At 46.7% G+C, this 18,436-nt stretch overlaps 1 protein-coding gene across 2 annotated transcripts in view; it reads left to right on the top strand.

The window, feature by feature from the left end:
• Window positions 1-18,436, top strand: part of KCNQ3 (potassium voltage-gated channel subfamily Q member 3) — a 296,468-nt gene that overhangs the window by 240,794 nt on the left and 37,238 nt on the right. For both annotated transcript variants that reach the window (XR_009559518.1, XM_060287199.1), the window contains exons 5-8: window positions 5,065-5,220; window positions 6,288-6,398; window positions 8,107-8,202; window positions 9,111-9,205. Coding sequence is in view for 1 of the 2 variants with exons in the window: in XM_060287199.1 (XP_060143182.1) it covers window positions 5,065-5,220; window positions 6,288-6,398; window positions 8,107-8,202; window positions 9,111-9,205 (458 nt within the window). In the remaining variant the exon portion in view is untranslated. The remainder of the gene's footprint in view (window positions 1-5,064; window positions 5,221-6,287; window positions 6,399-8,106; window positions 8,203-9,110; window positions 9,206-18,436) is intronic.

Below are 18,436 nucleotides of genomic sequence, written 5' to 3'. Positions count from 1 at the left end.
GGCATCTCCTCCCTGACAGCATCCCCAGAGGGTGGTTGTCCTGCCCACTGATGATGATGATGACAGTGAAGATGGGGGGAGAAGCAGCAGCAGGAAGGAGAACACACAGGTGTGCCGCAGCCAGCAGACGCAGGTAGACCCGGGCTCAGGTCTCAGCCGCACCAAATGCAAACAACTTTGGCCAAGTCACTCAACCCCCTTTGACCTCAGTTTTCCCTCATTCCTAAAGCGGGGATGATAATGCCTGTACCTCCGGATTGTGGAGAGGATGAAATGAGCCAATGCAAACCAGCATGGGATGGGAGGGAAGGGTTCTGGAATCCGGCAGACTGGTTTGAATCCAGACTCTATTGATGGGACTTTGGAGATTTCCTGTAACCCCTCTGGGTCTTCTCTCCTGCCGTTTATAAAATGGAAATGATAATGCGTTCACCTCAGGGTGAAAAGCCCTTAGAATACACCCAGTTCATTGATGTGGTTCAGTTGCTATTGTTATTACGTAGCCAGAAGCACAGGTGCCTAGAATTTAGTGTTTGATACAGATTAGCTCGCCCCCGGGGTCAGGCACTGTTCTTACCCCATTTCAGTGCTAAGGAAGCAGATCTGGAAAGAGGAAGTGAGCTGCCCACCAGCACAGACCCAGGCTGTCTGGCTTCAGAGCCTGTGCTCAGTGATTTGCTGCTGGTCGTGGCGGCTCTTGCCTCGCCAAGGGAGATGAGAAGCTAGGATGAGTGGGACCTGGCCTGATCTCTCCCAGAGTCCCACGTGCTTGTGCAGGTGTGGAAACCCAGGCAGGCAGAGTCCAGCGTGTCTGGAGCTGTCTCTGTCGTGCTCCCTGTGTTTCTTTCCTATGGTTAGCCCAGACCTTTGGTAGCACTTTGTGTTAACATCCCTGCCTCAGCCGGACCCTGGAGAAATGAAGCAAAAACCTCTGAGTGTCAGGAAAAACCTCACACTCCGAGGCCAGTTCAGGAGAAATCGGAGTGAAGGACCCCTGGGATGGGTGTTCTTCAGGGGATAAAGCCAAAGCTACCTTTGTCACTACAAGAGCATCTTCTTGTGCCAGGCTTGGTGGGTACAATGGACACGGTTGGTGCCCTGACCAGGCTACCTTTACCGGGAGGATGTGCTCAGCCCTCAGCTGCTATGAGAGTTAGCCGCTAATATTCCCAGCTGTCCCCTTCTCTGGAGACATACAGGAGCGCAGCCTGGCCCAGGAGCTTATACTGTTCTCATCTTCCTTCCCCCACATGAGGGAAGCACACAGTCAGTGACTGACTGACACAAGTACCTTTCCTGTGTTGGGACCAGCCCTGTGGTGCAGTTCACACTCCAGAGCTCCCCGTGGGATCAGGCTGAAGGAGGCCCCAGCAGAGACCACATCCTTGCTGAGCTCTTGTCTCCTGCCCTGTCTGGTTTCTTTCACTCCCTCTCTCCCGAGACCCTCCCTCAATCATCAAATGCACCTGAGTTTCTGTCTCAGGCTCTGCTTCTGGGGAACTGCACCAAAGGCAGTGATCCTGGGGCAAGTTGCCCTTGGGGAGCTCAGAGTTTCCCTTATATGCGTTAACAGCACCATGCCATCCCCACTTGGCAACCCCAGAATGCCTCCACACAGCTAACTCCTGGGTTCTTCCAGCTCAGTGCACACCCAGATATGCCGGCATGTCATCGTAGAATACAGGAGCTCAGGAGTCAGACAGCAGCTCAGTGCAAATTTCAGCTGTGCCGCCTTCCAGCCGTAAGACTTTAAGAACATTGCTCTGTTTTTATATGAGCTTCCCCAGTGGTTAAAATGTGAATCCTTCCAGCGGCTCACATAAGAAAAAGGTACATGTAAGTGCCTGGTGAATAGTAAATGCTCATTAATGATAGCATGGATTATTTCAAACATGCTTTTCTTCACGAACATACAAGTAAATATATACAGAAAATGAAATACAAATTTAAAACACCCGGAGTCTCTCACTGGAGGATGCAGTTTCTTGCCATACATGTGTCATTCCCCATCTGTGCCACTTCTGGCCACAGGCTCGGGGAGGTCAGGGCTTTCTTTTCAGAGTTCTTTCTTCTCCCGACCTTCTATTTTGTCTTTTATCAGAGGACTTGTCAGCAATACCTAAACCTGTCTCCATGGAGCTGAGCTGATTCACAGCTCCAGTGGAAATCAGGGCTAAAAGGGCTGCTTACGGTCCTTGTCCTGTGCTCCCTCAGACTAGAATAGATGACAGTTGGATGTTTGCTATGTAATTCCTGGGAAAAGATGGTCCGCGCCACCGCCAGACCCCACAACTGATGCCAGGCGGGCAGAACTTCAAGTATGTGGTAGGAGACCAAAGGCAGACAAAACAACTGCTTGGCAAGCTCTGTATCCCATCCTTCCCCCAACAGTCCCACTAGACGAGCCTTCAGCCTTTCACTGTGCCGAAGCTGCAGAGCAGTTATAGGGCTGGCCTTCACTTCCGGGGCAGGCAGTGTGTTCAGGAGGTAAGCGCTTACCTGGATTTGAGTCCAGCATTTACTAACTGCAAGAGCTTACACCAGTTCCTTCTCTGAGCCTGGTGAACAGGCACTTACAATTCATTTCTTCATTCATTCAGAAAACGTGTTCTCTGGGCCAAGTTCCATGCTTGACTCCCCTGGAGACTCAGAGATGAAGAGTGACGGGCCCATACAGGGTTGCACAGGGTTAGACTTTAAAGTTAATGCTCTTACTAAAATTAGGATCAGCCGGGCTCTGCTTCCAAAACAAATAAGCCCTGGAGTCTCTGTGACTTAGCACAAAAGATGTGGGTGTCTTCTCACTCACACAGTGTCTCATGTGGGCTGGGTGGTCCTCATCTGTCTTGGAAATGAGCCTTGAGTCACCAAGGCAAGGGAAGGGGAGCCCAGAGCATCCTCTAGAATGGATGTAAGGCAGGAAGTAGCTCCCATCACCCCCCCACATTGGCTGGACCCCAGGCCCTCAGCCTGCACCTGACTGCAGGGGGGCTCAGGCGTGTGTTCTGCCACAGAACTGCTGGCGAAAACTGCCTCCAGGCAGAATTGCCTTGAATAGCCTTTGAGATGACTGCAGGGCACAGAGTGGGGACACATTTCACTCCTCAGGGACGACCTTTATACCAGCTCCTAATCCCACCCAACCAGTGCTTCTGTGTGCTCATGGACAGCTGTTTCTCTGCTTAAGCACCAGGTGAAACTTCTGACTTGCGTTTGGGGGCCAGAGGGTATGAGAAAGCTTAGGCCCACCAGAATCACACCTAACAGAGCAAGAGGGTCATGCTCATACAGCCACTGGGGAAGGACGATCCAATTCGTCTCCTCCTTCTCGAACCCCAGCGGGGCAGACACTCACGGAGGGGAAGGACTGGCTGGATTGCCTGCATCATGTCAGCTAACCTCTCTCTGCTGTAAACTCACACGAGTGCACTGTGCACGGGATGCTGTGGGGAAGGTCAGGCCTCTAAGCAAATGAGCATAAGAAAGTGTTAGAGATTGAAAGTTCGTTTGGAAAATAGTGAAGGCATTGAAAGAAAGCTAGACATGAACCCTAGCTCTAGTTGGGGGAGCAAACATCATAATGGAGGTTTGAAAGTTTGTTTGGAAAATAGTGAAGGCATTGAAAGAAAGCTAGAAATGAACCCTAGCTCTAATTGGGAGAGCAAACATCATAATGGAGGTGACGTGAGTCTGAAGATGACTCAGTGCTCTCTGGTTGGTCCCATGGAGAGGGACAGGGAGGACAGAGGACCAAGGTGAACAAAGGCACAGAAGCAGGCAGAAAGCAGCCCTGTCAGCGCGATGCGATTCACCCATAAAGCCAGCTGACTGGCCGCAGATGGTCAGATAGATGAGCTCCATCGACACGAACAGCTTCATCCTCTGTGATGACTCAGCAGGAATGACAGGCCTAATCTCCAGGCGGTGTTCGCCCATGACTTTGACTTTCTTCTACCCAACCTACCACAGTAGCCACAGCAACCCTTGGGACTGGAATAGAATGAAAGACATAGAAAGCACCTCATGGCTTGTCATGGTCAGGATGTTTGAAACCTCAGTGATTTGCCCATCTTTGCCATATCTCTGCACCATCCTTACTGTTCCTCAACGTTTTCCTTTAAATCAGCTTTCTCCTGTTTACGTACATGTCCTAGTCTGTCATGCGGGAATATCCACGAAATAATAGGTTTTAGTGTAATCTGTGCTAATGTGTAATATGGTCTAAATCAGTAGGTGACCACGTCACATAAAAAACACCTGTCTGCATTTGAAGTGTCTGTGGCACTTTTTGGAACTCTCTGGTCCAGTCCCTTCATTTTAAAAATGAAGAAACTGGGCTTCCCTGGTGGCGCAGTGGTTGAGAGTCCGCCTGCCGATGCAGGGGACGCGGGTTCGTGTCCCGGTCCGGGAAGATCCCACATGCCGCGGAGCGGCTGGGCCCGTGAGCCATGGCCGCTGAGCCTGTGCGTCCGGAGCCTGTGCTCCGCAACGGGAGAGGCCACAACAGTGAGAGGCCCGCGTACCGCAAAAAAAAAAAAAAAAAAAAAAAATGAAGAAACTGAGGCTGGGGAGGAGGGGTCATTTGCCCAGAGTCACACACAGTCAGTTAGTGGCAGGGCTGGGTCCCTGTCCACAGCTCCGTCCGCTCTGCCAGGATAGCTCCCCATTGCTGTCCGTCCCTGTCCCAGTAGAAACAAGCTTTGTCCTTGCCCTGCCTAGTCCTGGGTAGGATCGGCTCTCCTGAGTCCCGAGCCTTGTCTCAGAGGCAGTGGCCAGTCTCTCCTGCCTTCTTGCCTCCAGGGGAAGACCCTTGAGCTGTGATATAGAGATCGCAGAAATCTTCCTCTCCTCCTAGAGCTATACACTTGTTCTGTTAATGATGAAAATAATGACCATATTACTGATCCTACTTTACAGTGATGGGAGATGAGGAACAGAGAAAGTAAGTAACTTGCCCATGTCACAGAGCCGGGCAACCTGGACTCCAGCTCCAGTGTGTCTGCTTCCAACCTCCACCCAGCCTCCACTCGTGACCCCCTCCCTGTCTCTGCTTTGCCCTCCCAGGAGCTCATCACCGCCTGGTACATCGGGTTCCTGACACTCATCCTTTCTTCATTTCTCGTCTACCTGGTTGAGAAGGACGTGCCGGAGGTGGATGCCCAAGGAGAAGAGATGAAAGAGGAGTTTGAGACCTACGCAGATGCCCTTTGGTGGGGTCTGGTGAGTCACCACCTTGAAGGCTGCCCGGTGGGGATTGGCTGTTAGGGACAGAGAGAGATGGAGGGCGTGGCATGGATGCGTTCGGTGGGGCCACTGCCTTCTGCAGCCACAGGGGAGGGGAGGCCTCCTCCATTTCTGAACCTGCCCCTGGGAGACGCCCCCTGCAGGGTAGGCCCTTGGAAGGGGCTTTTCCATAATGTTTATAAGAAGTCAGAGCTCTCAACAGTCTGGTCCTACGGTCACTCAGGTAGCTTACCTCACTCGTCGTAGGCTGTCATCCGCCACGCCGTGCTGTGCAGCCAGACACAGTGGCAGATGGAGATGTGTGTACCCAGACCCTCAAACACACCTAGAGACACACAGCCCCACACCCACAGGACATGTGGCACTAAAGCATTGCTCTAGGCATTTTACATTTATAAATCTATTTGAAGCTGAAATAACTCTTATTAGCCCCCTTTTAAAAATGGGGAAACTGAGGCATGAAGTTGAGTAACTAATTCAAGGACGATCTCTGAGCCAGTTAGTGGTTGACTTGGGATTTGAACTCAGGCATTTGGGTTCTAGAAGCCACACTCTTAACTGGTCCGAAAGCCTGCCTTCCACGTTCATAAGTACATGTGCGCTGATAACCTACACATGTAAACACACACAGGAATATTCAGCTCATACCAGGACAGACACGGGCTCAGACCTTAGCCATGCACACATATACACACAATGCATATGAATACACCCCAAGAGCACATACATTTAGAATCATGGCTGTACACAAAATCGCACATAGGCAGATATACACATGAATGTATATCACATGCACATGTGTGCAATTATTGAAATATTCGTTGACTGATTGACTAAAGGGAAGAAATCCTTAACTTAGAAACAGGTGTGGTCTCAAGGCTCCCATATAAATTCGCTGGTACTTAGCACCATCTCTCCCGTGGGAATCTTATTCTAAACGGCAACAGCACCCCGGTCAGCACAAAGGCTTGTAGGTGAAGCTCAGCTGATACATTAATTTCCTCTCCCTGGGAAGCCTCATGTCTGAACTCTTCTCTCTTCAGATCACACTGGCCACCATTGGCTATGGAGACAAGACGCCCAAAACGTGGGAAGGCCGTCTGATCGCAGCCACCTTTTCCTTAATCGGCGTCTCCTTTTTCGCCCTTCCAGCGGTGAGTATCTCTGGTGTTCTCCCTCGTGTGATGGGCGGGACCCCTCACCGCTTGGCCCCAGCTCAGGTTTCCAGCCTCATCTTCCATCGTCTCGTATCTTGATTCCAGCTCTATCAACTCAATAACCATCCCCGTAGCGTGGTTTCCTGTCTCTCTTCCGTAGGCTGTGCTGATCCCTTTGCCAGGAGTGATCCCCCCAAACACCTACTCCTCTTTCAAGACCCAGTTTCTTTTTTTTTTAATTCTTTTTAATTGCAGTATAGCTGATGTGCAATGCTGTGCCCATCTCTGCTGTACAGCAAAGTGACTCAGTTATACACAGAGACATTCTTTTTTTTAATCTTTTCCATTATGGTTTATCACAGGATATTGAATATAGTTCCCCGTGCTGTACCGTAGGACCTTGTTATTTATCCTCAAGACCCAGTTTCAATGCTGCCTTCTTTAGGCTGAGTTAGTCCTTCCCTCCTCTGGGCATAGCTCTTTAAAGGCGTTTCAGACCCCATGCTGGGCTTGCACATTTCCAAATCTGCCTGCCCAGAAGACTGTGAGCTCCTGGGGAGCTGAGATTATGTCTTTCACCCACGTGTTCCTTGCACGTAGCGGGTCCTTTGTATATGTGAGTTTCCTTCCCTTGCCCTGTCATCTACTGGTTTATATAAAAAATGCATTTCCCTCAAGAATAAGTTTTGACCCCTGATAGAATAACTTCCCCAAAGCCCAGTGCCCATCAGTGTAATAACAGCAATAATAATAGATAGCATTTGTTGAACATAGTGTGCCCTAGATTCAGGCCAAATGCTTTACCTACACCATCTCACTTAATCTTTGTGACAACATTAGGAGTTTGGCGCTACATTTATCTCCGTTTTCCAGATGAGAAGACCGAGGCTTAATTGGGTTAGTGAAGTTTCCACAGTCACAGGGCTTTGGGTTGTGGAGCCAGGGACCCAGGTCTGCTCATTCCAAGCCTGGCTCTTAATCACAGAACTTGAAGAGAACCTTCTTGTATAACAAACCCTCTTCCCTGCCCTTCACCTCCCATCCTTTTGTGGCTAACGTTCTTTGACCACTGCAGCCCTACCTGGTCTATTTTTTTTCTAAGCTGTTTGACCTTGGGCACATGGCCTTTCTGATTCTCAGTTTCCTTATCTGTAACAGGTGAGGGCCAGTGAGGGTGCGACTTGGTCTCTAAATTCTCTCTTGACTTGAAAAGGGTGTGTTCCTACCTGTGTAATTCACATGAGAGTCCGACCTGGAAATCAAAACAGATCACAATTCAGAGGGATTCCAGCCAGAGTAAAAGCCTCAAGTGACAATTCAAGCAACTAAAATATTTTTTAAATTCCCTTAATAGTAACTGGGAATCTATTCTGCATCATACTCCTTACTAGGCAGTTCCTATTACATTATCTCACTTTTTTTCCTAACAGAGTTATGCGGTAGGTACCTTTATCCTACTTCCGTGTGGTAGAAAGTGAGATGCAGCAGAGAGGAGGCTGGCCCAGGGTCTCACTGCAGGGAAGTGACAGAGTCAGGAAGTCCTGGCTTTAAGGCTCCACTTAACCCAGCTCCTACTCGCTGGAAGAGAAAGAAGGGATCTTTCCTCCTCCCCTTGGCTTCAGTGTCGTCCTGCTGCTGGGAGCCAGGCTGGGGCTCTGGGAGAGTCTGGGTGGGGCTGACTTCAGGGCCTGACCTCTCCCTTCAGGGCATCCTGGGGTCCGGGCTGGCGCTCAAGGTGCAGGAGCAACACCGTCAGAAGCACTTTGAGAAAAGGAGGAAGCCCGCTGCTGAGCTCATCCAGGTCTGTCTGCCTGGGGATGAACTGGAATGGAACTGAGATCCCGCGTAGCTGCCTCTGCTTGTGTGTCTATGTGTCTGTCTCTGTGTGTGTGTCTATAGACAGCCAGGCAGCAGTGGGTGTTGGTCTCCTGCCAGCTCTCCATCCTTATCTCTCCCCCAACTGTGGGCTGGGGGTTGGGGACCATCATGAGAGATGGTGGGAGAGGCAGAGTGTTCCCTCTTTCACTTCAGAGAAAGTTCCTGCTTTGTGGTTTTATGGGCCACTGGGAGCGCAGAGAATAGGAAAAGAGAGCGTTCTGCCTCTAGCTGCCTGGGACTGCATGTCTGCGTGACCACCCACTCGTGAACTTGTGTCCAGTTGCAGTGAGGGTCTCTGTGGGTCAGATACAGGATGGTACAGGATGTTATCCTCCATACTGTAGTTTCTAGGCCAGTGCTGATCTCTGAGTCCACTCTATCTTCGCAAACCCCAAATCACAGTATACAGAAGCTCTAGTATATTAGAATCAAAACCTCATCTCCTGGGCTGTCCCTTGCACTGGGAAATGCACAGAAGTGGCAGAGAAGACTGTTTGTCTTCCTACCTGTTGGAGAAATCTCGAGGAATCTTGCAACGAGAGTAATCCTGCTCCTTTCAGGGATCTTCTACCCAGTACCCGCCTTCCCCGTCCACTGTAGTTCACCTCTCCACATCCCACACCATCAATTATAGCTCCGAGATGATGGGGTCAAGGAAGGTTTTCTTCCCATAGGAGCTACAGAAAGCCAAGAATCCGGCTTCTCTGGATATAACCTCACTGTACGTTATACTCTTAGGTGTCAAGGGCTTTCTGTTTTAATGTTGTGGGATTCCATGTGAAAGTTTCGGGTGACACCAGCTCATTCCTGCCCCTCTTTTCTCCTCCCCAGGCCGCCTGGAGGTACTATGCTACCAACCCCAACAGGATTGATCTTGTGGCGACATGGAGGTTCTATGAGTCAGTCGTCTCTTTTCCGTTCTTCAGGCAAGTGGCCACTCATCTGAATGCTCAGAGCGTGACTGACCATCCCTCCCGTGGGTCTGTATTTGTGCCTGTTGGCTTCACGGTTTCCCGGAGGACGTCCTTCACGGCAGTGGTTCCCAATCTGGGCTGCGTGTTAGAATCATTAGAGCTTAAAATATCCCAATGCCCAGACCATACCCAGGCAGATTCAATCAGAATCCCCAGGGTTGCAGCCCAGGCATCAGTATTTTTTTAAAGCTCCCCAGATGACCCCAGCGTGTCACCCAGCATTTCCAGCTAAACAGTGTGGAGTGGCTGAAAAGGGAGGTCAGGCCAGTGTTTGAGCAGATCAGTGGCTGAGGAAGTGAGGATCCAGTGCAATGGGCCACCCTGGCGGTTCTGGAGGCCGCAGCACCTCCCCATGGCCTGCACCGCCACACCGCTCTGGACAGGGAGAAAGGCACGGGGAAGAAGAAGCTGGGGGCCCAGAGATGTGGTTTTGTGTTCTCAGAAGTGGGAGATTAAATGAAAGGCTTCAGGAAAAAAAAAAAAATTAAAACCTCTTCCTATGGCCAGCACCTAAGTTATTTTTTTAATTATTTTTTTAAAAATTTCTTTTGGCCACGCCACACAGCTTATGGGGTCCTAGTTCCCCGACCAGGGATCAAACCCGTGCCCCCTGCAGTGGAAGTGCAGAGTCCTAACCACTGGACAGCCAGGGAAGTCCCTGGCCAGCACCTATGAAAAGGGAGAGGGAAATGAATACTTACTGGATGTCCAGTATGTTCCTGGAATCCAAGTTCACATTTCATTTAATTCTCACAGGCATCCTATAAAATAAGTCAGAGGTTCTCAAATGTCAGGGTGCGTTAAAATCAGTGGGGGACTGTAAACACCAGATCCTGCATCCACCGTCAGCAATTTCCATGGCGTTAGAGTAGCTCAAGCACCTCACATAGGCGCCCCTGTTGATTCCAACACAGTGGCCCACGGTGCATCCTTGGAGACAGGCTGGGTGGTCGGTATCACCAGGCTCCTCTCGTGGATGAGCCACTGGGGCTCAGGAACTTTGGTCATTTTGGCCAGTGTCAGCCACATCTAGAGGCCTCCAGAGCCCATGATCTTTTCACTACTTGGGCTTCTGAAATAGACCGCACCTTGCCAGGTTTTTTTTTTAATTTTAGAATTTTATTTTATTTATTTTTTTATACAGCAGGTCCTTATTAGTCATAAATTTTATACACATCCGTGTATACATGTCAATCCCAATCGCCCAGTTCATCACACCACCACCCCCCGCCTCTTTCCCCCCTTGGTGTCCATACGTTTGTTCTCTACATCTGTGTCTCCATTTCTGCCCTGCAAACCGGTTCATCTGTACCATTTTTCTAGATTCCACATATATGCGTTAATATATGATATTTGTTTTTCTCTTTCTGATTTACTTCACTCTGTATGACAGTCTCTAGGTCCATCCACGTCTCTACAAAGGACCCAATTTCATTCCTTTTTATGGCTGAGTAATATTCCATTGTATATATGTACCACATCTTCTTTATCCATTCGTCTGTCGATGGGCATTTAGGTTGCTTCCATGACCTGGCTATTGTAAATAGTGCTGCAATGAACATTGGGGTGCATGTGTCTTTTTGAATTATGGTTTTCTCTGGGTGTATGCCCAGTAGTGGGATTGCTGGATCATATGGTAATTCTATTTTTAGTTTTTTAAGGAACTTCCATACTGTTCTCCATAGTGGCTGTATCAGTTTACATTCCCACCAACAGTGCAAGAGGGTTCCCTTTTCTCCACACCCTCTCCAGCATTTGCTGTTTGTAGATTTTCTGATGATGCCCATTCTGACTGGTGTGAGGTGATACCTCATTGTAGTTTTCATTTCCGTTTCTCTCATAATTAGTGATGCTGAGCATCTTTTCATGTGCCTCTTGGCCATCTGTATGTCTTCTTTGGAGAAATGTCTGTTTAGGTCTTCTGCCCATTTTTGGATTAGGTTGTATGTTTCTTTAATATTGAGCTGCATGAGCTGTTTATATATTTTGGAGATTAATCCTTTGTCCGTTGATTCGTTTGCAAATATTTCCTCCCATTCTGAGGGTTGCCTTTTCATATTTTTTCTTGTGCCCTACCCAGGTACGTGGGGAGTTTCTTGCCATTTAGGAGGTCTGAGGTCTTCTGCCAGCGTTCAGTGGGTGTTCTATAGGAGAGTTCCACGTGTAGATGTATTTCTGATGTATCTGTGGGGAGGAAGGTGATCCCCGCATCTTACTCTTCCGCCATCTTCTCCGACTGCCGAGAAATCTTAAAGGGGCTTTTCTGGCGCAAGGTGGCCATCCCTGGTTTCACATCCACATGATCTCAGGCACAAACCTCCTTGTTTTTCCATTTTGTCTTTAAGTTACTTGTTGAAACAACTGGCCCGTGGTCCCAAGGACTGTCCGGCTTCGGCTGGTGGGGCCCCCCCAGAGCCGGCAGCCTCAGTGAGGCCGCCCTCCCCTCGGGCTACGGGGCAGTTCAGCCAGTCTTTTCGTCTTGTTTATGGTTTCCTTTGCTTTGCAAAAGGTTTTAAGTTTCATTAGGTCCCATTTTTTTTTTGTTTGTTTTTATTTCCATTACTGTAGGAGGTGGGTCAAAAAAGATCTTGCTGTGATTTATGTCGAAGAGTATTCTCATGTTTTCCTCTAAGAGTCTTTTTTTTTTTTTGCTTTTTTGCGGTACTCGGACCTCTCACTGTTGTGACCTCTCCCATTGCGAAGCACATGCTCCGGACGCGCAGGCTCGGCGGCCGTGGCTCATGGGCCTAGCCGCTCCACGGCATGTGGGATCTTCCCAGACCGGGGCACGAACCCGTGTCCCCTGCATCGGCAGGCGGACTCTCAACCACTGCACCACCAGGGAAGCCCCCTCTAAGAGTTTTATTGTGTCCTGTCTTACATTAAGGTCTCTAATCCATTTTGAGTTTATTTTTGTATATGGTGTTAGGGAGTGTTCTAATTTCATTCTTTTACGTGTAGCCGTCCAGTTTTCACAGCACCACTTATTGAAGAGACTGTCTATTCTCCATTGTATATCCTTGCCTCCTTTGTCATAGATTAGTTGGCCATAGGTGCGTGGGTTTATCTCTGGGCTTTCTATCTTGTTCCATTGATCTATATTTCTGTTTTTGTGCCAGTACCATATTGTCTTGATTACTGTAGCTTTGTAGTATAGTCTGAAATCAGGGAGTCTGATTCCTCCAGCTCCATATTTTTTCCCTCAAGACTGCTTTGGCTATTCAGGGTCTTTTGTGTCTCCATATAAATTTTAAGATGATTTGTTCTAGTTCTGTAAAAAATGCCATTGGTAATTTGATAGGGATTGCATTGAATCTGTAGATTGCTTTGGGTAGTATAGTCATTTTCACAATATTGATTCTTCCAATCCAAGAACATGGTATATCTCTCCATCTGTTGGTATCATCTTTAATTTCTTTCATCAGTGTCTTATAGTTTTCTGCTTACAGGTCTTTTGTCTCCATAGGTAGCTTTATTCCTAGGTATTTTATTCTTTTTGTTGAAATGGTAAATGGGAGTGTTTCCTTAATTTCTCTTTCAGATTTTTCATCATTAGTGTATAGGAATGTAAGAGATTTCTGTGCATTAATTTTGTACCCTGCAACTTTACCAGATTCCTTGATTAGCTCTAGTAGTTTTCTGGTGGCATCTTTAGGATTCTCTATGTATAGTATCATGTCATCTGCAAACAGTGACAGTTTTGCTTCTTCTTTTCCAGTTTGTATTTCTTTTCCTTCTCTGATTGCCGTGGCTAGGACTTCCTAAACTATGTAGAATAATAGTGGTGAGAGTGGATATCCTTGTCTTGTTCCTGATCTTAGAGGAAATGCTTTCAGTTTTTCACCATTGAGAATGACGTTTGCTGTGGGTTTGTCGTATATGGCCTTTATTATGTTGAGGTAGGTTCCCTCTATGCCCACTTTCTGTAGAGCTTTTATCATAAATGGGTGTGAATTTTGTCAAAAGCTTTTTCTACATCTATTGAGGTGATCATACGGTTTTTATTCTTCAATTTGTTCATATGGTTTATCACATTGGTTGATATACATATATTGAAGAATCCTTGCATCCCTGGGATAAATCCCACTTGATCATGGTGTATGATCCTTTTAATGTGTTGTTGGATTCTGTTTGCTAGTATTTTGTTGAGGATTTTTGCGTCTATATTCATCAGTGATATTGGTCTGTAGTTTTCTTTTTTTGTAGTATCTCTATCTGGTTTTGGTATCAGGATGATGGTGGCCTCATAGAATGAGTTTGTGAGTGTTCCTTCCTCCACAGTTTTTTGGAAGAGTTTGAGAAGGATGGGTGTTAGCTCTTCTCTAAATGTTTGATAGAATTCACCTGTGAAGCCATCTGGTCCTGGACTTTTGTATGTTGGAAGATTTTTAATCAGAGTTTCAATTTCATTACTTGTGATTGGTCTGTTCGTATTTTCTATTTCTTCCTGGTTCAGTCTTGGAAGGTTATACCTTTCTAAGAATTTGTCCATTTCTTCCAGGTTGTCCATTTTATTGGCATAGAGTTGCTTGTAGTAGTCTCTTGGGATGCTTTGTATTTCTGCGGTGTCTGTTGTAACTTCTCCTTCTTCATTTCTAATTTTATTGATTTGAGTCCTCCCTCTTTTTCTTGATGAGTCTGGCTTATGGTTTATCAATTTTGTTTATCTGCTCAAAGAACCAGCTTTTAGTTTTATTGATCTTTGCTATTGTTTTCTTTGTTTCTATTTCATTTATTTCTGCTCTGATCTTTATGATTTCTTTCCTTCTTCTAACTTTGGGTTTTGTTTGTTCTTCTTTCTCTAGTTCCTTTAGGTGTAAGTTTAGATTGTTTATTTGAGATTTTTCTTGTTTCTTGAGGTAGGCTTGTATAGCTATAAACTTCCCTCAGAACTGCTTTTGCTGCATCCCGTAGGTTTTGGATCATCGTGTTTTCATTATCATTTGTCTCTAGGTATTTTTTGATTTCCTCTTTGATTTGTTCAGTGATCTCTTGGTTATTTAGTAACGTATTGTTTAGCCTCCATGTGTTTGTGTTTTTTACTTTTTTTTCCCTGTAGTTGATTTCTAATCTCATAGCATTGTGGTCAGAAAAGATACTTGATATGATTTCAATTTTCTTAAATCTACTGTGGCTTGATTTGTGACCCAAGATGTGATCTATCCCAGAGAATGTTCCATGCGCACTTGAGAAGAAAGTGTAATCTGCTGTGTTTGGATGGAATGTCCCATAAATATCAATTAAATCTATCTGGTCTGTTGTGTCATTTAAAGCTTCTGTTTCCTTATTTACTTTCATTTTGGATGATCTGACCATTGGTGTAAGTGAGATGTTAAAGTCCCCCACTATTATTGTGTTACTGTCAATTTCCTCTTTTTAGCTGTTAGCAGTTGCGTTATGTATTGAGGTGTCCTATGTTGGGTGCATAAATATTTATAATTGTTATATCTTCTTCTTGGATTGATCCCTTGATCATTATGTAGTGTCCTTCCTTGTCTCTTGTAACTTTCTTTATTTTAAAGTCTATTTTATCTGATACGAGTATTGCTACTCCAGCTTTCTTTTGATTTCCGTTTGCATGGAATATCTTTTTCCATCCCCTCCCTTTGAGTCTGTATGTGTCCCTAGGTCTGAAGTGGGTCTCTTGTAGACAGCATATATATGGGTCTTGTTTTTGTATCCATTCAGCAAGCCTGTGTCTTTTAGTTGAAGCATTTAATCCATTCACGTTTAAGGTAATTATTGATATGTATGTTCCTATGACCATTTTCTTAATTGTTTTGGGTTTGTTTTTATAGGTCCTTTTCGTCTCTTGTGTTTCCCACTTAGAGAAGTTCCTTTAGCATTTATTGAAGAGGCGGTTTGGTGGTGCTGAATTCTCTTAGCTTTTGCTTGTCTGTAAAGCTTTTGATTTCTTCATCGAATCTGAATGAGATTCTTGCTGGGTAGAGTAATCTTGGTTGTAGGTTCTTCTCTTTCATCACTTTAAGTATATCATGCCACTCCTTTCTGGCTTGTAGAGTTTCTGCGGAGTAATCAGCTGTTAACCTTATGGGAGTTCCCTTGTATGTTATTTGTCATTTTTCCCTTGCTGCTTTCAATAATTTTTCTTTGTCTTTAATTTTTGCCAGTTTGATTACTATGTGTCTCAGCATGTTTCTTCTTGGGTTTATCCTGTATGGGACTCTCTGTACTTCCTGGACTTGGGGGGCTATTTCCTTTCCCGTGTTAGGGAAGTTTTTGACTATAATCTCTTCAAATATTTTCTCAGGTCCTTTCTCTCTCTCTTCTCCTTCTGGGACCCCTATAATGTGAATGTTGTTGCATTTAATGTTGTCCCAGAGTCTCTTAGGCTGTCTTCATTTCTTTTCATTCTTTTTTCTTTATTCTGTTCCACAGCAGCGAATTCCACCATACTGTCTTCCAGGTCACTTATCCATTCTTCTGCCTCAGTTTTTCTGCTATTGATTTCCTTCTAGTGTATTTTTCATTTCAGTTATTGTATTGTTCATCTCTGTTTGTTTGTGCTTTAATTCTTCTAGGTCTTTGTTAAACATTTCTTGCATCTTCTCGATCGTTGCCTCCATTCTTTTTCCGAGGTCCTGGATCATCTTCACTATCATTATTCCAAATTCTTTTTCTGGAAGGTTGCTTATCTCTGCTTCATTTAGTTGTTTTTCTGGGGTTTTATCTTGTTCCTTCATCTGGTACATAGCCCTCTGCCTTTTCATCTTGTCTATCTTTCTGTGAATGTGGTTTTTGTTCCACAGGCTGCAGGATTGTAGTTCTTCTTGCTTCTGCTGTCTGCCCTCTGGTGGATGAGGCTATCTAAGAGGCTTGTGCAAGTTTCCTGATGGGAGGGACTGGTGGTGGGTAGAGCTGACTGTTGCTCTGGTGGGCAGAGCTCTGTAAAACTTTAATCCACTTGTCTGCTGATGGGTGGGGCTGGGTTTCCTCCCTGTTGGTTGTTTGGTCTGAGGCAACCCAACAATGGAACCTACCTGGGCTCTTTGGTGGGGCTAATGGCAGACTCTGGGAGGGCTCACGCCAAGGAGTACTTCCCAGAACTTCTGCTGCCAGTGTCCTTGTCCCTGCAGTGAGCCACAGCCACCCCCTGCCTCTGCAGGAGACCCTCCAACACTAGCAGGTAGGTCTGGTTCAGTCTCCCCTAGGGTCACTGCTCCTTCCCCTGGGTCCCAATGCACACACTACTTTGTGTGTGCCCTCCAAGAGTGGAGTCTCTGTTTCCCCCAGTCCTGTCAAAGTCCTGCGATCAAATCCCACTAGCCTTCAAAGTCTGATTCTCTAGGAATGCCTCCTCCCGTTGCCGGAACCCCAGGTTGGGAACCTGATGTGGGGCTCAGAACCTTCACTCCAGTGGGTGGACTTCTGTGGTATAAGTGTTCTCCAGTCTGTGAGTCACCCACCCAGCGGTTATGGGATTTGATTTTACTGGGATTGTGCCCCTCCTACCATCTCATTGTGGCTTCTCCTTTGTCTTTGGATGTGGGGTATCTTTTTTGGTGAGTTCCAGCGTCTTCCTGTCGATGACTGTCCAGCAGGTAGTTGTGATTCTGGTGTTCTCGCAAGAGGGAGTGAGAGCACGTCCTTCTACTCCGCCATCTTGGTTCCTGATCTCAGTAATCTAAGCTTTCACCTTAGGAAACTAGAGGTGCCCGTGACTCGCCGCTAGTTGCACTCAGGCAGGAAACACGCTCACCGACACCATCAGCGAAGTGCCCAAAATCTTTGCTAGATTTTAGACACTGTGGTCCAGAGCTCACATTTTTAAGTGTGTGGATAGAAGCCTGGGTGGATAGGACCCTTGAGTTGGAAGAAGTAGAGGGACACTCAGAACTCATACCTGGAGTGGAAACCCTGCCCTGAAGCGTGTTTCTGCCATGTGTCTGGGTTCATGAACCGTAGCATGACCCAGTGAGGACGGGTGGCTCCCCCAGCCCCATCCCACCTTCCCACACTCTCATGGTGGAGCCTGGGGCCAGGCTCTGAACTCGGCCTCAATTTTCCCTCCACTTCCGTCCCTGGACTGTGGTAAAGGTTTAAGAAAATTCATGACATCATGACTGACTCATTTCCCTGCATAAAACCTTCCACTGGATAACCATGATGAAGAGAACAAGATCCAAACCCTGACCACGACCTGCAGGGCCCCAGAACCTCAGGGCTCTGCTTACCTCTCCCATCTCAGCGTCTATGGTGCTGTTACTCCCAAGAGGGTCTAGTGGCACGTGGCATTTTCTAGTCCAGGCATTCGGTCCACCAATATTTTTGAGCCCATTGTATATGCTAAGGATTGGACCAGACCATGCAGGTCACAAGTGACTTGTGAAGGACTCTGACCTTGATCCTGAAAGCGAAGAGAAGCCATTGGCTGCAGAGAATGACGTGATCAGATGTATGTTTCAGGAAAGTGACAGGAGCGAGGATGGATTGGACAGGCTCAGGATTCTACACAAGGAGATCAGCTAGCAAAGGAATGCAGGATTCAGGGGAAGAGGAAATGAGAGCTTAAACCAAGGTAACAGCAGTAGGAAGGGACGATGGAGGGAGGACCTGAAAGGGAATAAGCAAAGGGAAAGAAACTCAGGGAGTGATGACTTGTGGGAGAGTTAATGAGATGAGAAGAAGCAAGTCTTCCATAATGGAATGATAAATTTTGGTTTACTGTGTCTTCTTACTTGTAATTAGATTTACTCAGAAGATGATCTCTGTGATTCTTTTCGATTCTAACATTCGATTGTTGCTATAATCATTTTGGGTTTGGGATAGTATCAGCTTTCCTGGGGATAACAAGGGTCTTAGAATGGGCAGGTGGCTTCTCCTGAAGAGAACAGAGTGACCTTGAACTCAAAAACAAGAACTTGTGCAACCACATTGAATTCTGAATCAAGATTTCTATTTGCTTTGCATCCCAAGGTCTTGGCAAGAGGCCCTTTCTTTTGCGTTGATTTATTATAAATAAGGCATTGTCCCAGCTGTCGGAGACTCCAAGGAATACATTGTGCTGCAGACAGCAGCCGTGATATGGGAATGGCTTCTAGACTAAGAGAGAACATTTCTTTCCGTTTTTCAAGGACAAAAGTGTAAAACCACTAGAGAATTCACTTGGTAACCATTCTGAAACAAGGCCGTCCCTTGGGAGAAGAATGCCGCCCCCCCCCC

Source organism: Globicephala melas, chromosome 17 (genome assembly GCF_963455315.2).
Source record: "Globicephala melas chromosome 17, mGloMel1.2, whole genome shotgun sequence".
In the NCBI taxonomy this organism is placed as follows: Eukaryota; Metazoa; Chordata; class Mammalia; order Artiodactyla; family Delphinidae; genus Globicephala; species Globicephala melas.
This window is presented reverse-complemented; position numbering and strand designations above follow the sequence as displayed.